Raw genomic sequence first — 26,070 nt, forward strand, 5'->3', positions numbered from 1 at the left:
GAATGTCATCAATAAGGTGTGTTCTATCTGAAGGTATCTCCTTCTGATAACTCCTTGGTATCATTGATTGGTATTGGTATCTAGTTGGTGGGAATGTCATCAAGAAGGTTTGTGCTATCTGAAGGTATCTCCTTCTGATACCTCCTTGGTATCATTGATTGGTATTGGTATCTAGTTGGTGGGAATGTCATCAAGAAGGTTTGTGCTATCTGAAGGTATCTCCTTCTGATAACTCCTTGGTATCATTGATTGGTATTGGTATCTAGTTGGTGGGAATGTCACAAAGAAGGTGTGTGCTATCTGAAGGTATCTCCTTCTGATACCTCCTTGGTATCATTGATTGGTATTGGTATCTAGTTGGTGGGAATGTCATCAAGAAGGTGTTGCTATCTGAAGGTATCTCCTTCTGATACCTCCTTGGTATCATTGGTTGGTATTGGTATCTAGTTGGTGGGAATGTCACAAAGAAGGTGTGTGCTATCTGAAGGTATCTCCTTCTGATACCTCCTTGGTATCATCGATTGGTATTGGAATCTAGTTGGTGGTAATGTCATCAAGAAGGTGTGTGCTATCTGAAAGTATCTCCTTCTGATACCTCCTTGGTATCATTGATTGATATTGGTATCTAGTTGGTGGGAATGTCATCAAGAAGGTGTGGGCTATCGGAAGGTATCTCTTTCTGATAATACCTCCTTGGTATTATTGATTGGTATTGGTATCTAGTTGATGGGAATGTCATCAAGAAGGTGTGTGCTATCTGAAGATATCTCCTTCTGATACTTCCTTGGTAACATTGGTTGGTGGAATGTTATCAAGAAGGTTTGTGCTATCGGAAGATATCTCCCTCTCACACCTCTGTAATCTAAAGGGGAGATCACTTACTTCAAGATTGATTTAGTGTTTGAATTCTCCGCAAGTTTTTTGTGTAAATTTAGTTTTTTTTTAATCCCGCACATGAAAATCCCATAAATTCGCGGGATAAAATATTACAGAAATCTCACGGGATTACAGTACCTACTACCTACAGATTACTATAGGCTCTCAGCTCTCAGACGATATGCGTACTGAGTCCGCCTGTCAAGCCTCTCGCGCTGGGCGTTTGTAGTCCCGTCGCAATGACCCCCACAATGGACCATTTCTCGGCACAATGGCTGCTAATTCGACGGCAATCTGATATGTGACCCGACGCATATTGTGGTGCCAATTTATCCAATCAAACGCACGCTGGCTTGGCAAAATGCTACACTACCTAATGGCATTCCAACCGCGATTAGGTATTTGGTGTATGAATGATGGCCCTCGTAAAATTTTGTCCCCGAGGTTAGGTATTTAAATACCATGGATCGTCAGATATTATATATAGAAGTACCTAACTTCAAGTGAAATTGATTAATATTCAAATATTGAATTTCTTTTCAATTGAATCAATATAATTGACTGCCTGAGACCAACGTTTCCAATTGTCTGATGGCATAAATTTACTTTACAGTAGGTTAAGATTGGTATGTATACACTACACACATACTTAATGCTGATTATTTAGAGAGAATACTTTCGTAAGGCAACATTATTGAATATTTTCGCATTACCAATATTATTGACATGCCTACTTCCACCAAAAATTAACCGAAACAGAAACCTGCGTTTGCGATGTGTGGGATCACGTTTGGCTTTACTTAGGACGCGTGCGTAATGTTTTTGTTGTTGTTTTTTTTACATTAGCTCCACACAAGAGGCCCTTATGAAAATAATTCCTCTATATCATCTTTGGGGATACTGTCTGGAGGGTATTTTTAGGAATGTAAGGGGAGGAAGTCCAGGGAAGGAAAAAGGTATGGGGGTTGGCTAGTAATCTCAGTCAGTGTGTCCAGGAGTGACGGATGTATCAATTCATCCCTCCCACTGCGGTGCAACACGATATTCTGAGAGTCCTACCAGAGAGGACATAAGGTACCCTTAACCAGTCTCTTCCAATCAGACGCATGTGTCGCCAAGACCCGGACAAACCTCACTCCATGAACCCGGACAGACCTGCTAAGTCACCAAACGTAGCGAAACACTTGAGGTGATCTATGGCAGAGGTGTTGATTATCCAATAAATGGTTGCAGGGGCGGCGGTACCCATACTCGCCTCCCAAATTGAATTTATGTGTTTACCGAAAAAATAACTTAGATATCATTGTATGGCTGTCGTCAAGTTTATTAATTAACTATACTAATGTTAACTATTAATTCTTATATATTTTGTATTTTTGTACTTCCATTAAAGAGTAATTTGTATCACACATCAAAGAACTCTTTGATTTCACTGTGGATTTTATTTAACGCTAACTAATGAATTCATACTAGAATAACAATTAAAACACCTAATTTTTTGGTATGTACATAGAGTTATCTTGCAATCTTTAGAGCACAGGCGTCAGGTGGGTATACCACCTTTGTTCTACCGTTATTTAAATGGAAGATGCTCCGAAGAACCAGCGTCATTGATCCCTTCCGCAACAGTGCATAGTCGGGAAACACGCCAAACGCGCGCTCAACATTTGAGTTCAACAGTAGGGTTGTGGAACGATTTGCCGGCTTCTGCGTTTCCTCCCTCCTAAAACATGGGTCATGGGACCCCCAAGACCACCTCGATGATTACCCTGACACTGGAGCCATTATTCGCCCATCTTTTAACAAAGCAAGACAAAACGTTGACATTTGGGCATCAAATGACACAAAATACAAGTATTGTAAATTAGATAGATATTTTTTCTCTATGTAGATTTGTTGATAGATGTTTACAAATCTTGTAAGAGAATTTCATCTGCAGTCTCTTTCTCATATAGACATAAGCCACCGCCCTGAAGAGCAGCGTGAATCCTAGGAGACCCAAGATCTCCGTCATATAGCTGGCGTCTGCCATGCCGAGGTCTCTCATGAACACCCTGGGGTCGCTGTGATGACAGTAGAATATTGGACACTCCAGGACGTCCCTGTGGATGTAGATAGATGCTGTCAGGGCAACGAGGCCGTAGCGTAGGAATGATAGATGCATGAGGACGGTCATGACAGGCTCTATTTGGAGACCGAAGCCCGCTCCGTATACAGACAGGCAGAGGAATGGCGCCATCACTGATGGACCCACGATGGCTCCGTTCTGCAAAAAAAAAATTGTAAATCGTTGATTTAAGGCGAAGCTTAATGCCAAATCACTATTTTGATTAATCTTTATAACGAATTGGTGTACATTATGAATACCAAAAAATTTGCTTTAGATATAATGAAGGTTTTCCTATCGCTTCGCTATAGAATACAAATAAAAAATAAATTTCACAATAAAAAATATAAATGCAAACTACTAAATTTTTTTATTTTTTCAATAGAAATGTATTAACGCATAAAGGAAACAACTTTTAAAAAATACAGTATTATAGCTGAGATTATCTGTGACAGTTTCACTTGATTAACTTTTTTTGCTTTCCTATAAAATTATTTACACAATAAATAAAAACCGGTTTTTTGCTTGAAATCGAACGTTACTAGACTCCGTTTGTCAAGCGATTTTAATGCCAATTACTTACGATAGCTTCCTCTTAAGTATTCCTCGGGTGTCCCATTTTATAATATAAGACGTTGTCCTGCCACAGACAGCCTCCTATGTAGTGAAGTTAAAATTTGGGGTTGTATGTATTTTTGGAAGAGAAATGATTCTTTGTTTAAGTCTCGACAATCGCGCCAACTATCGGGTCCAAAACTATCCTATATTTCAAGCTGGAACCAACCATACTCATTCACAAAATTTCAATGAAATCGGTGAAAAAAATGAAAAACAAAAAAGGTTTGCCCTTTGGTTTTTACTTTCGTGAATTTCAGAGATTCGCAGTACGAACTTGAAACACGATGTATAAAACAAAACTGTGGATTATTTTGGCATAATTTTACCTTGGCACTGAAGATGGTAGCTACGGCGATCCCGAATCCCTCGGAACAGATGGCGGTGAGAATCCCGGCGATGTTGAACAGTGCAAACCGGTTTAGCTCCATCGGTTGCCCAGACAGGGTGTAAGTGGTGGCCAAACAGGCCGTCCCCAGCACCATCTAAAAAGTATCAAACAATAACAAACACGCTGCCACAAATAATTAGGTTCGTTACATGTGAAATGCTTCATATTATAAGAAATTGTTATTAAATGAATATGATTTGATTATTAAATGATTTTTTTAAATTAAATTAGATGGCTGAGACTCATGAAGTGATGGGTGAAAAATACTTAACTTCCTTCCCCACTACCTTCATCCTCACAAAATACCCCAATTGGGGATGGAACTGGTTCTCACTGGTTCTATATAATGGGGAGCTGTTGGGACTCCTGAGGGGTGTTTGCATTAAAAAAATTATGACAAATGGGTACGACTGTTAAGTGTATCGATTTTTATTATATGCATCGTGTGATAAAGCGTTCATCCAAATTCGATTTGAAGAGAAAAAACCAAAAGAAAAAAATTCAAGCCCGATATAACCTGATATATAATTAAGAAATTTGTGCTCTAGGGTCATGAATTTGCGGAGGCTTTCGCGGTATCATTTACAACATAATGCACGGAATTTTGAAAAATTCATTTGATAAACACAATAACCGCCATATTTAATTCAACTTTTGGGCAAAAAAGCTTCTTATATCATAGTATTAAACTCTACAATAAAATACCACTCTCACTCAAAAACCTCAACATTATAACATTTAAATCTCAAATAAAAAGCTGGATACTTAATATAGGGAGATCTGAAATAGAAAATATACTGATATCAAACACAGACTATAACCGAATCTACTAAACTGAACTTTACAAAAAAAACACTATCTTACTTATTTTAAAATTATTTTAAAAAAAAATTATACAATATGATATATGTTTATAATTAAATTCATATGTTACTTTGTTGTAATATTAATTTCTTATAATTAAATTATAATATGTAAATAAAATCCTCAGCACGGGAGATCCCAGTTAGGATATCATTATCTCTATATGTTACTAAGAAAAGAAGACAATAAATCATTAACTTCCGATTTTATGTCCGGGTTAAATCTTGCCCATAGGAAAAACTAAACCCTTCCACACACTTTTCCACAAATGATCATCTAGTCAATCAACATTATGCAAGTGCATTATATAAGCAAAATAAATACAAAACAATACAAGAACAACACGTCAATTCACCAGAGATCAAATGGGAAAATAATTCACTGACTCCAGATATTTTATTATTTATTATTATTTTAAAATTGGTTACTTAGAAACACAAATACGAGTAGAATCTTGTATTTGTTTAGGAACTATTAGTAATAAATTTCAAGAAGATGAAGTAATATTATTTGTTATTACCTTACATTTATTACACACAAGTGATATTATAATGGGTTGGTTACATCGGTAAACAACCCATTTGGTTGTATGAATTTGATTAGATTGAATATAATTATTCAAGTGATAACTAAACTTCCTCAATATTTAAAAGAGTTAAAATTATGGCTTTTCAATACAGAAGTTGAACATTTTTTATTTAATTTGTATCAGTTTATGTTTCTCATAAACTTTTCACCTTATATACACTTTTTATACAAACATTATTTTTTTAGACAAATTGTAATCTTGTTTTTGTTTAATATGCCCATAGTTTGTTTTTTCTAGGTACAATAATATAATTTATTTGACTATATTACCCACGCACAGGCTGCGCCTTAGTGGGTTCCCATTATTCTTATTGATTTTTGTAATATTGTATGTACTTAATGTAAAAATTGGGGAAAATAAGTGTTATGATTATAAAAAAATAATGTAAAATGTTGAATGGTACACAAACCGAACTGTTAACTATTTCAAACACAGTAGTAACAATTTATAGTGAGAAAAGGTACGATCAAAATATGAAAAAAATACACACCAGTTTTCAAAACCTCCATCGCCAATTAATTCATATCGACAGCCAATTATATATTTTTGAATTGGTTGTTGAACTGTCCCGGTAAGAGATCCAGGGTTTGATTCCCAATTGAAACCATTACCTTTTTATTTTTTCTGTTCTTGTTCTGTTTCATGTTTTTCAGGCCCCAAGCTTTTGAATGCTCCAATTTTCGTTCCACGAGTATCTAGGGAAATAGAAGGTCCACTCCAGCAGAGCTCCGAGTCCTGGGATAAGGTCTAAATACTCTAAGATGCGATCCTGTTTCTCGGAGGCACTATTCGTAACACTGTTCCCCAGGTCAATCAGCATGAGCACGGTAGCTCACACCTTAGCTTGGGATGGCTATCGCCTAAATTACCTGAACGATAGGTTCACTACCTACGCTATATACTATTATATAAAATAATATAAATTACAAAGAATGTTTAAAAACCAACTTTTGCTTGTTGAGATGAGACCTTTATTGTGAAATTCTGTTCACTTCGGCTCATCTCAACATTCAACATAACTGAAAAATAGGTACCATAAAATGAGGTGACTTTAACAATTTTCAACTTTGAAACTTTAAAAAAAATCATATCATATTTAAACAACATTTCGAAATGTATTTTAATAAAATTGTAGGCGTATGTGTTTGTGGAGTCAAAAAAAAAATAATAAAAAAACACTGTGATGAACGTCACCTCTCAGAGTGGGGAAACTTTGATAAACAATTTTTTATCAGCTTATATAATGGTACCTACGCCAATACCAAAATAGAATATTCAAGTAGTTGATAGATTCTGGTATACTTAACGATATAAATTATACGATACTATTATTATTCAAACATAGATGTTTGAGTATAACCAAAAACTATTATGTGGTAGCGAATTTTTTTTTTCAAACGCCATACAATACAGTGATAATCGAATTACAGTGGCAAACAGGATAATAATACCAATAAATTAAAGAACAATTAATGTGTAAACAAAAACACCATTGCAAGTGATGCAGTTATTAATTAATATAAGTGCAGTAAGACAATGCATAATTCAAAAGAAATATATACCAGTGTAACAATAGTTGAACTACTTTATACTAGGATTGTATAAGACCTATATGACCTGTATAATTCGAAGTATGAGGTGTCTATGATAATAGTCAGTAGTGAGTTTATTGTTACCCACAAAATTAATTGTACTTGGAATAGCTGAGTAGGAACTTGGCATTAACAATTCAGGGCTGTCAGCGATTCAATGATACTTATGAATAAGAAATAATATTTTTTAATAAAATAATACATTTGTTAGCTAACACTATAAAATATCAGGGAGCCATTCAGAAGAACATTGTCATTCCTGACATTGATTATTGTGTTTGAGGTATGTTATTATAGCCTTCTTATGACTATATTCCGTGTTCATTTAGATTTATTATCTTCTTCTTCAATGATATATATTTTTTAGTTTTATTTAACCGCGAAAAATACGGAGCGTAACATATCGAAAGAATCATTTTTATTTACAGAGATTATATATTTTCATTGTAATTTGATTCAGTATTGTGGAATATTCCGTCAGAATTTATGCGTATTTTTGCTTCGTAATAAAATCCAAATAAATTGAATACTTCTGAAAGTATTCGAAACAATGACTAAGAAGGGATTGTTTCACAGAATTTGAACAATTCATCAAATTTCAAAGATGATTTTCAATATCTACGAAGGTTCAATTCAAGTTCTGTAATTATATCATTATTGGCCAGTTGTTTCACAAAACTGAAATAATGACCAAATATGAATAGAACCTTCTTAGAACTTGAATTTCCCCTTTTAAATTTGATGAACTGTTCAAATTATGTTAAACAATCGGTCCTAAATGACAATTAAATCTTTCTTTGAAAGGTGATGAAATACACTTTCTAATTTTACTATTAGAAATTTAAAAAAAAAGTTTTATAAATAGCTCACCTGACGGTTACTAAATTACAGATAGCGAAAAAAACCTTTTTTTTTACAATTGTTTTATAAACATTATTATTACCTAACTTTTTTGTCGTTTCATATAAAAATAATTTATAAAAAATTATTAAATAATCTCAAATTGCGGTCCGGACCTTTGGTTTCATAAAGTTGCACATTTAACTGTGGTTAATTTGTAGATTTGAATATAAAGCGTGATATCTTTACATTTCTCACAATGGCAGCAAGGGAGACAAAACGATTTCAATGAGACCATACGAGCTGTTCCCAAAAGCCAAAAAAGGGGTCAACATAATATTATTAAAACAATTTACAAAAAATAAATCTAATCGTAAACATTAACTGTACACACTCACTAATTGTTGTGTGGTAAAGCAGGCCTTGAGCCTAATTTAAGACCGTTTTAACCGAAGGCAATGGTAATAATACTAATTAGCCAAGTTTTTCACAGTTCTGACCTTACGCGCCGCGTAATATTTACACTACGTTTTTTAGTAAGGCTGATAAAATATAAGAGCAGTACAAATTCAGCAAAATAAAATCTCTGTGTTTATCAAGAGTAAATTGATTTGTAGAAGACTTAAAATAATTGTATTAAAGTTGAAAATAGCAATTTAAATACAATAAAATATCGACCCTGTTCAAGTTAAATATTGATTCTTTTCGATGGAAGACTTTAAAAGGATGTATAAAAAACATTTTGCAATTAATAATACAAAAAGTATTTTTAAAAGTTAACGTAAAGCGAAACACAAGTAAAATTAAAGTTTAACAATTTTTTGTTTAGATTTTATGACGTTGATAGAATACATGATTTGAAGTATTGTATTTGCTCGAAACACGTGCAGTTAAAATAAATGTCACCCAAACGTTTTCTGTTTGTAAAATACATACAAATTACTTCGTATATTGCTGTTTAGCTTTTACCTTCCATGTATACATCCGATTATCGTCAATTTGTGATAAAAACAATTGAAATCAAATAAATTATACATTTTTCTAAACAACAAAAAATTCTAAGGAAGGGGTCATAACGTCTTGGATTGTCATTGAATAAATGCTCCGGTAACAATGTAACTGTACATTTATTGCATTTCTTCAGAATCAATAAACAAAGATTTCCTTAGTCATGGTGATACAATGATTCTAAACTTACTATAAACGGCAGTCCACTTACTGTGAGGGCGGTGTAATAAGCATTCAGGCCGTACCAGCGGTTAAAATATTCCCTTTGAAAATTACTCATTTCGTTGGGGTCTGAAACAACAGCAAAACTTAATAATAGAACATGACAAAGCAAATTGTATAATATTCATGGAACTAACATAATAATATAGGGACAATGACATAAACAAATTGTGTAAAATTCATGTAGGTAGTTAGGAACTTACATAATAATATAGGGACCATGACATAAAGCAAATTGCATAATATTCATGTAGGCAGGAACTTAAATAATAATATGGAGACCATGAAATAAAGCAAATTGTATAATATTTATGTACCAAGTTAGGAACTTTCATCATAATATGGGGACCATGACATAAAGCAAATTGTATAATATTCATGTAGTTAGGAACTTACATAATAATATAGGGATCATGACATAATGCAAATTGTATAATATTCATGTGGGCAGGAACTTACATAATAATATAGGGACCATGACATAAAGCAAATTGTATAATTTTCATGTGGGCAGGAATTTGCATAATAATATAGGGACCATGACATAAAGCAAATTGTATAATATTCATGTAGGCAGGAACTTACATAATAATATAGGGATCATGACATAATGCAAATTGTATAATATTCATGTGGGCAGGAACTTACATAATAATATAGGGACCATGACATAAAGCAAATTGTATAATTTTCATGTGGGCAGGAATTTGCATAATAATATAGGGACCATGACATAAAGCAAATTGTATAATATTCATGTAGGCAGGAACTTACATAATAATATAGGGACCATGACATAAAGCAAATTGTATAATATTCATGTAGGCAGGAACTTACATAATAATATAGGGACCATGACATAGGTGTACATGAAGAATACGATGGTACTTATGCAGTATTTAAAGTTAGATATCGGCATCGACCCATCGTTTCCAATTCCGTAAAATATTCCTCCCAGTAATAGCCCTGACACTATGTGATGCAATACCTGGATATACAGAGCAGTCTGAAATTGCAGATATAATTGATTAACACACCGAAGATTCTTCTTTCGTGTTTCATTGATCGAGTAACAAGCGCCATCCGAAAAATCATTTTTTTACATTAGCTCCACACAGGAGGCCCTGAGGGAATAAATCCCTGAGGGCCTATTTCATCTTTGGGGATGCTGTGTGGGGGTTTTTTTCAGGGAAAGAAGGAGAGAAAGTTACGGGAAGGAAAAAGGTATTAGGGGTGGTAAGGACCTATAAATACATCCCTCCCACTACGGTGCAAGGCGATGGGTCGAGAGAGTCCGGCTGGAGAGGTCGAAAGGTTTCCCTAAACCCGTCTCTCCCGATCCGACCCGCCACGAGGTAGGTGGGCAAACGCATCCGCCTCCAAGACCTAGACAAACTTCATCCCGTGAACCCGGGCACCCCTGCCAAGTCACCAAATGTAGCGAAACACTTGGTGTGACTTATGGTATGGGTGTTGTACCCATACCCGCCTCCCAAATTAAAGACGTCTAGTTCAATCGGTGAAAAGCTACACTAAAAGCTGATAAAACTGGTCCAAAGTGGTCAAAATTGATTAATCAGGGTAATTCTTCAATCAAATACAAAATAGGCAGGTATCCACATAAAATTTTGCGAATCATTATCATAACTGTTACTTACTTTTTTTAAAAGAAAAACAAACATATCACAAACGAATGACCTGACAGTATTTGAAAATCTCCTAATACCACCACAGTGAGCGTAAAATGTTACTTGTGTTGTGACGGAGGACTTAGCCAGCCAAGGAATTGAACACACTACGCCTGGGTCGGACCAAACGCGATGCCAACTCAGCCACTCACCGGTCATTTCATAAGCAAGCTTAATAAGTAATTTCACTGATATATTTACGCGAAAATAATTGGTAACTCTTAAGCTTGGTGACTGCATATTTTGTTCAAACGTTTTCCATAAAAAAAATTTTTTAATATTTATTTAGGGTCTTGGAAAGTGAGAAAAATATTTACATAACCTAAAAAATATTTTAAAAGCAACCTGTTAGAATTACCCCACTTTCGAGGTTAGTAATATTATCGCCTTACGAATAATATTTTGAGGTATTACACGATAAAATTGTCCTGCTTTGCTCTAGGTTACTAGCCAGCCTAGAAAGATTAGCCAAAATTAATAATCTATGTTTAATGTTACATAAAAACATATTATTGCTACAATACACCAAGACTCTATTTTTAAATATTATGACATCATAACATTAGTATAGTATATATTACGAGAAATAACTCATTCTAATAGGTAAGATAAACCAATGGAGTATAGTTACAACATATTGACAAAAAATTAATCAAATTTCTTTTAACAATTATAAATAACCACGCAGTATCTTCTCAATAAATAAATAAAATCAATAATTCCATGAAAATCAATAATTATCACCGTCTACTAAGAAACGATGAAACTTTCCATATTCCTTTCCAAGGAACGGACAACCTTCTATCAAATTCTTGTGCGAATTTGTTTGTGAATTGCTTGAAAGATTATGCACATATTTAACGATAGCCTCCAGAACATTACCTAATAGATATCTCGAATCTCTTGCTTTTACTTGACTTCACCAAACTTTGTTGTCTCCTGTTTTTTGTTGTTGTTGTTGTTGTTGTTTTACGTAATTATTGTTTTGTTTTCACATGTTTTAATATATCTTTATTGTATTTATTCTTCATAATTGTTTATGATAACCCTATGTATGGAGTATTGCAAACCAAATTAAATAAAACAATTGCTTTTATTAAATTTGCAATTGACCATTTCTTCAGTGTCTTATTTGTTTACTAAGTTAAATCATTTTTAACCTTGTTCAATATATTATCACCGAGGTCTAGATACAGTACCTATATTTAAAAGCAATTTTACTGGATACTTCACTCACCGTATTCCTGAATTTTTGCAATAGCATTCTCTTCGTATTGATTTTGAATTGGGTGAAAAAAGAAGTCGGAAATCCTGTACCAATCTGTTTGACAACTTCTATTTCCTCCTGTAAACTTTGCTGTCTGGACATTTTTCTCAGGGGTGCAAATCGTTTTACTGTATTTACTTCGTTGCACTTGCATATCTTTCCATTCTTAATTGCTCTTGATAGAGTTTTGATATTAACTGAGTCAGAATGTATAGCCTCTATGATAACGTCTACAGGGTTATGTGTCTTTGGACAATTGCAGCCAACCTCACTCAAGAATGGCACAAGAAGAGATGGTGCTCCCTGATAAACGCACCTTCCTCGACCGATGATGTAAACATTGTCAAATAATGAAAATACTGCAGCGGAGGGTTGATGAATTGTGCAGACGATTGTTCTTCCACAGTTTGCTAAAATCTTCAGTAAGCAAATGCATTGCTTTATTGATACTATATCCAAGCCTCTGAAAAAAAATATGAACCGTGACAATTAAATTAACTAAAAATAGTATTGACATATTTGAACTAACAACCGTAAAAGAACGATGCATATCTTTGGATTTTGGTAAGTTACACGTAGCATCATACATAGTACTGTAAAAAAATCCGATGAATCCTTAAAGCCCAGCTACACTACTCGCGAAGTTGATCGAAGTTGACCGAATACGATAGTGTGGGCACGAACTTCACTTCGCTTCGGGCAACTTCGCTTCGCTTCGCCCGACTTCCGATTGTTGTCGGTAAATGCGCCCGAGTCAAAGGACTCGAAGCGTTACTCGCGAAGTTGCACGAGTGTGTGGGCACGCACTTCGAACTTCGGCTAACTTCGTCGAGGACTTCGTCGAAGCGTCGAAGCGAGTAGTGTAGCTGACACTTTACACTGTGTACAGGGCAATAACTCTGATCGAAATTGGAACCGAAATATTGTGACGTCATATGATTGCCTGACTATATCCACCAACGAAAAACTCTGAAAGTCTACGGAATAAACTTTCAGAGTTTTGCATTGGTGTATAGTATAATAAGTAAGCTCCGAATGAGAATTTTACTATCTATATATTAACATATCTATGGTTTTTTAAGTCCGATTTGTTTCATACAAAAAGCCCTAAGATATCGATTCAGTGAGTGGTTTATTTATGGTACAGGGTAAGGATTTAGATTTAACTGTACTGAAGATGGAAAATGGCGCACCATCTAGAAGCACACTTATATTAAGACATTCTCAACAATATGAAAGACCCAAATAACATTAACTAACTACAATATTAGTTAATACCAGTATTACAGGTATATAATATGACGTAATTTATTGACTTACGAGGTGGGTTCGTCCAAGTAAATAATGGGCGGATTGTTGACGAGCTCCAAGGCCACTGCCAGCCTCCGTCTCTGTCCGCCCGAGAGCACCTCGGTACGCGAGTTGCGGCACGATGCCAGCCCTAGGGTACTAAGCACTTCGTCTATCTGAAATATAATCGGTTCCATGACAAAACAAAACAATTAAGAAAAAAAAATGTCCATAAAAATTAAATTAAAAATACAATGGAGATATATATATATATATATGAATATAAGTCTAGAAACATCATGAAAGTATGGCTAAGTAAATATGAAGATGAGAAAATCCTAAAAATATGAAGTAACACCAACAAAACCAAATAACATGAAGATGAGGAATTATCAATCACATAGTCGACCAACATGAATATGAAGAAATCAACAATCATAGTCGACAAACATGAAGATGAGGAAATCATAAAAAAAGTATGAAGTAATACCAACGCAACCTATAGTCAACTAACATGAAGATGACGAAATCATCAATCATAATCAACAAACATAAATCAACAAACATGAAGGTGAGATCGATAATAACCATGAAGATGAGGAAATCATGAAGTAACACCAACATAACTAACTACCTGCAGTAGAAAAACAACTAAAACTCGAAACAATCTCTAGTGAGGAGGACTTTGAATACATTACTTTACATATTATGTATTTTAATAGGCATTAAAATAAAATAAATAAAAACATAAAACTAATTTAACATAACCTAACCTAAACTATTACTTTATCAAGTTCTGTCACTATTCTGATTTATCCTGTTACCAATATAATCATGTCAAAGAAAGAAAGACAAACCACAGTTTGTTCATCGTCACTCTTCATCTCTTCAGCGAAAACGTAGTAACTCGGTAACCCCGCTTGAATCCGCCTTACGTTTAAATGTGAATTTCATTGAAAATCATTCGAATAGGACCACGTGGAAAATACGACTCCCCATTCCTTGAAGAAGTATGTTTAAAACCCAGCATTCCATGAATCCATTTTAAACTAGCGTCTACTTGGCTTCGCCCGATAATTCACCACATTTTCCAATGCTTTTCTTGCTGAACAATTGAAAAACATTTAAAAACAATAGCGGCTGGACTTATTTTTAAACACACATAAATCTATTTGAATTTAGATTCATTTTCGTGATTGAATAAATGCCAATTTTGGAAGTGAAAATTAGCCCAATTCCCGACACCCGATCGAGCTAAAACTCGGCAAATAGACTCGTTGTCAATGACAATACATTCTATCAACTTTTTGTGGCAATCACGCACAAATAAGCGGACATATTTCGCATTTCTCTGAAATTGGATGACAATACAGCAGTTAATTATGAAATAAATGTCGGTTCTACTCAATAGTTTGCGTGGTTCCTGTAAGGGAAGTTTCAATCCTCAGCCAAACCATTTTTTTTTTAGATAAAAGACTTTTTAAATGTTCACAGCGGTAAAGATCCAGTTCCTGGGAGTGAGGTTCAAAACGGTAAAAACAAAAAAAAAACAGATATTAACAAAAATAGATATATTGTGGTAAAAAAATGTTTTTTCCGGGTTGATTTTAAATTTGTTTTATTTATTTAGTTAAAGTACGTTAGTCATTCCAGTTTCAAATTTACCTGTAATCAGAAAATTATTTTATTTTAATTATTTAATAATTCTTAATTTTTCTTATTTTCTTTCTTGTGTATATCTTTTCTTTTAATTTTTGGCAGATTTTGTGATTTTTAAAAGTTTAATCGTGTTCAGTGTAACATTCGAAAAGCGATGGCATTACAAATTGCCGATAAATACATTTCTGATTGTCTCTCTTAATTTTTATAGTTCTTTCATAATTATTTGTCTAACAGAAAACAATACGTTGTTTACGGGCAGTTCACATCGAAACTCTACGCCACAAATTCTGGGGTCCCTCAAGGGTCTAATTTAGGACCACTATTATTTTTTATTGTTTATTAATGACATAGGGATGTTTATAAGATTTGTAAAATTTTTATTATTTGCGGATGACATTAAACTATACACCTGTATAACGACAAATGAAGACTCCATTCGTCTACAAATCGATATCGACGGTATAGTAGAGTGGAGTCATTAAAATAAACTTCATTTTAACAGTAGTAAGTGTACAATTATGTGCATTACAAGGGCAAAGTGTACTTTATATTTTAACTATAAAATGTCTGGTACCTCTCTAAAACATATTTCGATAACGAAGGATTTAGGAATCACTTTTGACACGCGTCTGACTTTTCGAACTCATATCGATTCGGTGTGCAACTCTGCAATGCGAATGCTGGGTTTTGTTATATGTAATTCGAAATCTTTTACGAATACGGCAGTCATAAAAATGCTTTATTTTACTCTGGTTCGCAGCATTCTTGAGAGTGGATCGATAATATGGGGACCCGAAGATGCCCTTTACTCAAATGATGTAGAAAAGGTGCAAAAAAAGTTTATGCGATACCTCTACATGCGAGAGTTCGGATATTACCCTTTATTGTATCCCTCTGATTTTCTTGCCGGAATGCTGGGGATAGAACGTCTAGACGTTAGGAGAAATATTGCAATGGTGTTAGTGGCGCACAAGCTGCTAAATGGGCACATTTGCAATCCAGATATTCTGGAACGAATTTATTTTTATGTCCCTGATAATTTCATCAGAGCTAGACAGCACAGATTATTTATTTTTCCAAGGGGCAGGACCAACCTACCAATGATCATGCCTTTGGGGAGAATAACTACTTTGTTAAATCACATTTCTTCTGTGATTGACATTTTCAATTTGAACCAAAGAGAATTTAAGACGGCAATAAGCATACTATTTAACAAATCTGGTTAATCAGATAGTATTGATGTACTTACCCATGCAAATAAATGTATGTACTTACTTATTATAAACTGTAATTTATAAACTGTTATTTGTGAAATGTAAATGGATTATACTGTTTTTCACAATAAATCAATAAAAATAAAATAAAATAAATACAAATAAAAATAAAGAAAACGGACAGTTATGTTTTTTTCTAAATTAATAATTTAATTCGTAATTTTTCACGTTTTCGTGGTAGTAATCAATAAATTTAACAAAGTGTATGACCAACGTAGAAACATTACAATATAGATAATGTGAGTGTATGTGAGCAACGTAGAAACATTACAATATAGAAAATGTGAGTGTGTGCGAGCAACGAGAAACATTACAATATAGATAATGTGAGTGTGTGTGAGCAACGTAGAAATATTACAATGTAGATAAATAATAAATACTATAACTAATACTCGTACACATGACTTCAGAAAACTCATGCAGTACACAAGAACCTTTAACACTCCTACATACAGTTTGCAATTAATGCATGTCTATAGTTATGCCAACAAAAGGCTCCGATATTCATTATGTCATATTATTATTAACAATAAAGGCAAAACGAGTGGACATCGGACCTGAACTGCAACCGTTTATCCATTGAAATGAAATCATTTACTATGTAGGTCAGGTGAAAATTAATGGTGTTTAGCTTTAAAGTAAATACATGTTAACCTTCGTTTATAGCTATTCGAATCAAAGATGGATACAAAAGAAATGTGAAAAATGAAAGAATGGGAATGCCAAAGATAATTATTTGAACTTTTGATTATAATGAAAAATATTAATTTCAGTTGTGCATCTGTCTGTAACTTGGATTTTCTTTGAATAAACCAATACATCAATTAAATACTTGGGGACCGTGGAATGAGGAGACTCCGGACATTTTTCCATTTGTCAACTGCCAGGAGGAATAATTTTAAAATATTTATTTAATAAATTTGAACCTTGAGGTATCTTATTTATTTTCATTAATATGTATAACTTCATAAATATTTCAAAAAATAACCTTAAAGATTGTCGGAGTCACCACGTCAAGTGTGGTGACTCCGGATAGCTACGTAATTATCTCTGTAAACCGTACTAAACATCAGATGTCATGACTTCTAATTACTGTTATTACATATTCATATTTTTATTGACATAAAAAAACAAATATTTTAGGGTGGGGTTCGAAGTTGATATATAAAACACGTTTACGATAATATAAAAAAATAATTATTGTCTCAGAAAAACATACATGACTAATACTTATAGATCTTGTAAATAAAATGCAAAAAATATTTAACGGAAGCCCAGAGATGCGTACATAATAATGCATAAAGTAAAATAATATTCTCTATGTTTAAAAAAAAATATATATATTTTTAAAAAAATCTAAGAAAGTGAAGAAAAGGGCCTGAAAGAGATCTATTCAACAATTTATTGATAAATTAGTGTTGAAATAATTGTCGCCCACGTTTTTCGGCGATCGGTGTGATTTTGGTTTTTGTGATTTAGGTTTTTTTCTTTCACCTCTATTTGAAAATCTGTATTGTGTTTTTGGTACAGAGCACAATACAAGATCATCACAAGATATCATCTTATTTCGTTCCTCCGACACAACATTTTCTAAATTTTCTGGAGAATAGCATTGATAAGGCCTTCTGGACTTTGTGACATGTCCGAAGTTACCGTACAAAATACTATTTGTTTTTAATTAGTAATAAAAAATTACGCTAAATTGCAGATATTAAGTTTATTTAAAAATCTTCTAAAACAATCAATTGATCATTTCAAATCATAAATCTTATTGATTCAAAGTACACCATAATTATAAAAAATCACAATTTTAAAACATCGGTAAAATTGAATTTTTAAGCAAACTCAAGAAGACTGGCCATAAATTAACAAGACGGACGGCGGCATCTAACTGACAACTACCACGAACCATGTCTTCTCAAGGGCACGTGATACATGAATATCATGCTCAATATTGCTCAATGCACACTTCCGGAGTCATTCTTTCTCTTATTATTCTTTTCTATAAATTTCTATGGTACTTTAAAGTACCTACTTGTATAATATTATTTTTTATCAGAAAATTCTATATTTGAAATGTGTAGATATTTGGTTTAAATTTCTTAGGACGGGTTGTTTCGGAGAATTTGAACAGTTCATCAAATTTCAACATTCATTTCCGGGTACTGTGAAAGTCGTATTCAAGTTCTGTTATTATATCATCACAGGCTAGTTGCATGACAACACTGAAATAATAACAGAACTTGAAAAAATCTTTCACAGAACTGGGAAATTAACTTTGAAATTTGAAAAATTGTTCAAATTCCCCGAAACAACCCGTCCTTAGTCTGCGCATTGTCTGTGCTTTTTGGCAAACATGCAGTAATTACCAATCCTACAATTATACAATCCCGTGATTTTTGCCGGGTCTGCTTTAGTATTTTATTAAAAGTAATAAGTATGTAAAACAAATTATATCATTTATTCACTAAAGTGTACAGTCAACAAATCCGTTCTGGCCAAAGAGGACTGCTTAACAATATTTAAGATTTAACAGAAATATCAACTTATTTGAATGTAGAAAAATCGCACCCTTGTTTATCCAACAAATTAACGTGAATTTTGATAGGATCAAGTAAAAATTCGTGAAAATGTAAAATATTTCGTGTTGCCATAAGGATGCCAGAGGCACCAATCAATGGTTGCGTCAACACAAAGCCAGCACAACGCTTCAGCACAAAGCTAACGGACAACATAAAGATTGCGGACCTTCCCGAGATGACTTCGTCGAGAATCGAGACCCTGGGCGTACAATGCGGAGACCGATGAAGTAGCACAGGATAGGGACGCCTGGAGGCGTATTGTCACAGTGGAGTCCCCAATAAGAATTGGATAGAAGAAGGTAAAGAAGATGATGATCACGGTTGGGATAGGTTTGGTTAGGTTGGGCTAGGTTGGATTAGGTTACCACTGTCAGCTTCTCCTGCGGCCCCAGCTCGGCCCCGAGCTTGAGGTCGGCAGCCACCTGCATGGCCTCCTGTACCGTGATCCACTGCTGCATCACGTCGTCCTGCATTATGTAGCTGGACAGCTTGTGGTAAAGACGCATATCCCTCGGTCTGCCGTTCACCAGGATGTTGCCCGTCACTTTTGCTGACCTAGAAATATGATAATAAGAACGATAATATTTGTAATTAAATTTCTTATAAATTACAAACTTTAAATGTAATACATATAATATTTATCAAAAAAAAAATTTCAAATATAAAAATTAAACAAATTTCAAAGAAAATTAGGGCAGTTGTGAAGGAGAGACTATATCAAGAATCTATAGGATGTCTCTTTTGAATCTCTCCTCGCTGACGCAAAATATGTATATATCGGAAGAGACTTGGTTCAGGAGCAATATACTACCACAATATATATCTTCCCATCGGAAGAATCATTGGCAGGTTGGTCCTAAAGGCAGGAAGATAGAATGATCTATGATGACCCTGTCTAAGATAGTTATCAGGAGTACAGAGACTAACTCGCTCCAAAATAGTCTCGCTGCAGTCTAAATAAGCGGGTGGCGGCATACCCCTCTCTTCTGAGCTGCAACTTTTTCTGAACCCTCCAACATGAAGAACATAATATTATGATACTTACATAAAAACGAAATTTAGACGTCGTCAAAATTATCATTGTCTTTAATTACAGGAAGTAGTCATGTCATTAAATATCTCCAACGTCTAAGTAATGGGGTGTTTCCTCCGTGAGTGTACGGAGGCATCATAAGGATGCACTATTCCTGTATAAAGTAGTTAACAATAATATTCAATGCCCAGAGTTGCTAAACAAGATTCCATTCAATGTACCTGCGCGTTCAACACGCTCTTGTGTCCTGTTCAGGGTTGATCAAAGCAAAACGAACTCTAAGCAGAATTCTCGCCTGAACAGACCATGCAATCATTACAATAGCCTATTATCCAAGGTTGATATTTTCAGTTGCGAACTTACCAAATGCAAGAGGTCCATAAAAGAATATTTCTCTGATAGTTTGTGAATAATGTTTATGTCTCTATTGTTTATATCTCTATTATGATTTGAGTTATATCTACAACTTTTCTCCATGGCTATAAATGTATTGTTTTGTAAATTTTTCATTTTATATAATCTTTTGTTTTATAAAAAAATTTCAATTCATATGTTTCTCACAAATTTTAATTAAATTTACTTCTTCCATATTATGCTGTCTCAGTAGAGGTAAAGTCACAAGGAGGAAATCCATAATTGGTTTTATTTTACTATATAATATTTGTGTACAAACTGATTAAATGTAAACTGTCGATTTCCCGAAAATGAATAAATAAATAAGTAACAAGAGTTAAAATTGATTTGAAAACATCGTATTACAAAATTCAAAAATCAAAATATCTATAATAAATGAATATCACATAAAAATTATGTAAAATTATAAAGGATGACATCTCTTTTTTGTGCACACAAGCGGCGGCACCCCTCGTGATGCCACTGCATTTATTTTTTAAACTAGAGTCTACATTTCTCTAATGGGAAAGAAAAGTTGTAAGTAGGCCACTAGCAGCGTAGTGTCTGACCTGACTATTCTAAACTGATCATTAAACACAAAAAAATCAACCCATAAAAAACGACGTATAGATGTTTTAAGTGACACTAAGGATCGCACCTTCCTCCCAAGTGACTGGGATCAACCGCGCTAAAAACTGAGCCAAATCCCAATTGGGTAGGACCGGCATTCATTTCGTATAATTTCAGAGCAATGCGCATATGTCCGCGTGGGTATGCGTGATTGCCACCAAAATTTGGTAGAATGCATTGTCATTGACATCGAGTCTATTTGCTGAGTTTCAGCTCGACTAGAAGTCGGGAACTGGGTTAAATACCGCTTCCAAGCATTGGATTCATTTATTCACAAAAACAAAATCGGAATTCAAATTGTACTTGAAAACAATCTTTGACACAAATTTGCGCAAGAATTTCATTATTTTACAGGTGACTAATGGATTGAAATCAAGGAACAATTTAAAAAGAATAATTATTTTCATAGCGACATGTGCGAAGTTTTTCGAGTAACTAAATCATTAGTATTCATGATGGCTGTATTGAAAGAAGTGAACCTATTGTTACAAAATATTGTTTTTAATTATTGTTAATTCGATGACAAATTTAAGTTAAATATACAAACATAATACACCTATATTTAGTTAAGAAGTCATTTTTTAAAAACATTCTATTTTAATTTATTATCTTCCGAAATAATTTATGAATAGTGAACGGAGAAAAATGAGTAATGCTGATTTATTCAAATCCTGTTAGAAGCGGGACAGCAGGCCGCTCCCTAATAAAATATTAGTATTTTCAGAATATATTGGAGCACGTGTTCATTCACCTGCGTTTGCTCGGTTAATAATGAAGAAATGCGAAAATATAATGATTTTAATGACGTCGCGTTAATACTTTCCTTTTTGCTCAAAAGTTTAACATGAAACCTAATTCATTCGGTAAAGGCCTGCAATCCGGTATTTAACTGGAATAGGAATAATTTTAAGAGATTTTTAATCAATTAGGTATATCAGTAAATTTTCTCCGTGTAAATAGGTACCGTTATGGAGAAAAATGTTAATGCCGTGATCTTTAATTTCCCGACGCGATAAGTAGCGGTTTCCTGGGGTTAACATAATATATTCGTTGGCAATTAATAAAGATGAAGTCTGTCTAGTTACAAAATTTGAAACAGTAGGTGGAAATCATATGAACCTAAACAGCCCTGAACGGAGTTATTCGTGAATAATTCGGAGTCGCGGGGTGAGGAAGGTGTATGAAAAATTCCAAAAACTACCCCATTCCTTTTCTCATCAAATACCAAAAGAATCATAAGCATAATTGCATTAACAACACACAAATCATTTGAAAAGTTTTTCATACAAGATGGCTGCCAGGCAATTTCACCTCACTCTAGATTTGGCTTCAATGCCGTTCATACAAAACCGCACTAATGCCCTGTCCAGGGCTTTTTTAGGTCCGTGGGTAGTCATGATAAAATTTAGAAAAACGCTGTGTGTTGGAAGATACTTCGAAAGTTGAGAATTGTTAAGCTGTCTCGTTTAAATTACTATCAAATATCAAAGCAAAGAAAAGGGAAAAAACACATCTGATATTTTTATTTATTTTTAGTTTTTCAGTCTCCAAAAAACAGTTTTACACCAATATATTAAAGATGTAGAAAACATGTACACTGAATGAGAACTGGTAAAAAATATGGTAGTTTTTTATGTGAACCCGCACATGAGTGACAACTGCTCCCAACCCTCTGGAACCAGTGAAACTATGGCATCCCCAATTGGGGTATGTTGTGAGGCTGAAGGTAGTGGGGAGAAAAAGGAGATGAGGAATAGGAAGGTGGGACGACCAACAGTACCTGGCAATTCAGATCAGGTTACCAAACACGGCCAAAGCCATTTCAAGCAACGTATCAATTCTGAATGGGTAATCTTACACCGGGGCGATAATGATAATATCTTTCACTCTGGAACCTGCCGCAAACAAACTACAGAGTTTTCTAATAAGAGGTGTTATTTTGAATAGCCCGTTATTTCTGTAGATGTTACATTTGAAGCTGTCATTTTTTGACATTTGACAAGTAGAAACTACGCCATTAATAAAAATTCAACATTCGCTTCAACAAAGCATTGAAATTATTAAAATTCACTTGAGTGAATCAAATGCAAATCATCTTGAGTTATGAGGCCCATTTCCACCTCGGTGGCTTCGTCAACAAGCAAAATTGTCGCATCTGGGGCTCGGAAAACCCAAGAAGTATTGTTGAAAAGCCTCTCTATCCTCAACGTGTGACTGTTCGGTGCGGTTCATGGTCCGGCGAAGTCATTGGACCTTACTTTTTCTAAAATGAGGCTGGAGCAACAGTTACGATGAATGGATCGCTAACTAGAGATGATTAATGATTTTTTATGGCCGGAATTGGATGGTATTGATCTGGACAGCGTTTACTTTCAACAAAACGTTGCTACGTGCCACACAAGCAACGAAACCATTGATTTTTTTACGATTGAATATCAAAATAACACCTCTTATTGGAAAACCTGTATATATTATTTTAAATGATTAGTTTGTGAAATAACACAAGTAGTATTAATAACAATTAATTGAAGTAAGTATGTAACATGTGTGTATTGAAGATTTAATTCAAACATACAATAATTATATTAGTTGCGATGCAGCCTCGTGTTAAAAAAAATACTGATTAATTTGTTGACGTTTGTCTGGAAAATGTATACGTAATCTTTTTAAAAAATAAAGCAGTTGTCAGGTAGATATACAGTGTATAAACGTTAGAATTTCCTTACGTGTATCCAACGAGAATATTCATGAGTGAACTCTTCCCTGCCCCAGAAGGTCCGAGAATAGCTGTGAGCTCTCCGGAACGGAAGGAGCCTGAAACTCCCTTAAGGATCGTGCGTGAGCCTGAAACGTGACAAGGTTCCATACAACGGGTAATTTTTTTGTGGGAACTTGGGATGAACGAGTTACGGGAAGCTAGGTGCGGGGAGTTAAGAGCTGGTAGCGGAGAGCAGGGAAAATGAACGGACCATCCCGTGATTTTTCTAATGTTATGTACTAATAATGCATTGTTAGTAACGAAATAAAAATGTTTTTTCATGAATTCATTGAGCAGTCAAAATTGAACCCAAGTGAACTTAATAAAATATAATTGCGAAAAAGGATGAACATCTGGAGGATTCATAAAAATTTTGATATTAATTATTATCTGTTTTTATTTATTTATATTCGTATTTATATGTACACGACCATTGGGCTTTTACAATGAATTTTTGGGAAAGAGTCGTTAACAAATAACTAATCAACTCGTAAAAACTAAGTTTTTTGTATTATATTATATGTAATACATCTATTTTAAAATTCATTAAAAATTATTTAAAAAAAAAAATTTGGTTTGCTTAGGATTGAACCTTTCCCAGGGACCGGGATCAACCGAGCTACCGACCTTGCCAGATGCCGATCGTGTAGGACCGACATCTATTTAGTTTATTGCGTATATGTCCGCGTGTGTGTACGTGATTGACAAAAAGTTGTTGGAATGCATTGTCATCAACAACGAGTTTATCTACCGAATTTCAGCTCGATCGGATATCGGGAAGTGGGTTAATTTTCGCTTCCAAGATTTGAAAGAGTGAAATTTAAATAGATTAGATCAAATAGATAGATTATTCAAAAATAGGTGAGTTACTGACTTATGGATGAATATGGGCTGTAATTTAAATATAAATTACTGTAATTTAAATTTAAATTGATGTGGAGAAAGAAATATAAATTAATTACCTGTGCCATTTATATTCCTCACTGCATAAGTTAAGTTTTCAAATTCAACATCAACTGGCGGTCTTTTGGCAAAATTATTCAAAACCTTCAAGGAGGACCTGATTTCCTCTAAATACAAAAAGGGGTCCGTAACTTCGACATCAGATAATTTACAACTTTCCATAAAACCAACGTTTTCATCCATTATCGAATAGTTAAATTTCAAAGTTCGAATTATGTACTCGAACCAAACTATTATTTTACACACATTTAAAAGTTTTTTCCCGAATAAGCAGCAAAAATCACTCTGCACCGACGAATATGTAAAAATGACATAAAAGTACTTATCTGTAAATCCAAACTATTAAAGTAAAATTTAAAAAACGAATTATAAACTCGACCGAACGGAATGATTTTTTTCAACAATTTTAAATAAAATTCCCGAATTAGCAGTAAAAAGCATGCTGCACAAACGAGTCAGTGTGATCGTATGATGAATGATGGGAAGAATGGTATAAACAGTAGGTACCTACTTATCCGAATCGAAAACATGTGCAGTTTTTTTTTAAAAGGAGCTATTGTGATTGCAAATTGCATTCTCACAATGTCAACGCATGAGAATTAAATTTCACAACACGCGAACCTGTCAACGTTGTTATTTAACTACATAATTCTTGATTTTAAAGGCCTTTAGAAGTGCTTGTTAGGAAGACAATAATCAAATCATTTTTTGTTCAGGTGTATTTAAGGGAAATTAACTGCATCTCTAAATAGTGTAAAACAAATACTATTAAAAAAACTACATTACATCGACTTTAATTCGAATACCTATCTCATTCCGGCGCAGAGATATTGCGTTGAATATTCCTCGGGCGTTCCCGCTCTCTAAACACTCCTGGCACTAATAAGAACAAACTTTGAAATTTTCAGCGATATCGAGTTTTCGAGTTTTGCGAGTACAAACATAAGCAGGCTAAATCTGATTCATGATACATGGCATTCACTTGGATTCTGCAGTTGAAACGCACTCTAAAGGGCGCTTTCACCAATGAAAACTGAGCGATATCTAAGTTAAGATGAAAACTTTGCAAAAGGTTGCCCAATTTCATTTTATCGACTATTTGTAAAAACATGTTAAGGCGACGCACTACGTCGTGTAATATTTTAAATTGAGCCGCTATCAATAACAACCCGTAGATAACGATAAGGTTTAAATTCCCGCTTAACACAATCAGGCTGTTTTGATTTATGCAAGAAAAAAACATGGCCAAAAAGTTCCTTTTATTTTATTTTGTGGATGTTCAGGCATAAATATTTGATTTTTTTTGGATCATTTTATAAATAACTTAATTTGCCACATTATACAATAAAATCATAACAGAAAATGGGTTCGTAAGTAGGAGATTTTGAACTAGCAGTTTTCATAGGCCTTTACATTATTTTTTCTG

The 26,070-nt window shown here is 34.1% G+C and overlaps 1 protein-coding gene across 1 annotated transcript; it reads right to left on the reverse strand.

Annotated features, from left to right (window-relative positions):
- Positions 1–2,740: 2,740 nt before the first annotated feature.
- On the reverse strand, positions 2,741–24,827 carry LOC149422325 (ATP-binding cassette subfamily G member 4-like). The gene is made up of 9 exons (XM_089633564.1): positions 24,650–24,827; positions 23,650–23,767; positions 19,233–19,422; positions 13,380–13,525; positions 12,030–12,522; positions 9,942–10,110; positions 9,073–9,173; positions 3,928–4,083; positions 2,741–3,142 (listed from the first exon to the last, which is right to left on the reverse strand). The coding sequence occupies exons 1-9, from the start codon at positions 24,825–24,827 to the stop codon at positions 2,741–2,743; spliced, it is 1,953 nt and encodes a 650-aa protein (XP_089489690.1).
- Positions 24,828–26,070: the final 1,243 nt, after the last annotated feature.

Source organism: Hesperophylax consimilis, chromosome 7, assembly GCF_061612785.1.
Source record: "Hesperophylax consimilis isolate HC1 chromosome 7, BYU_Hcon_1.0, whole genome shotgun sequence".
NCBI lineage: Eukaryota > Metazoa > Arthropoda > Insecta > Trichoptera > Limnephilidae > Hesperophylax > Hesperophylax consimilis.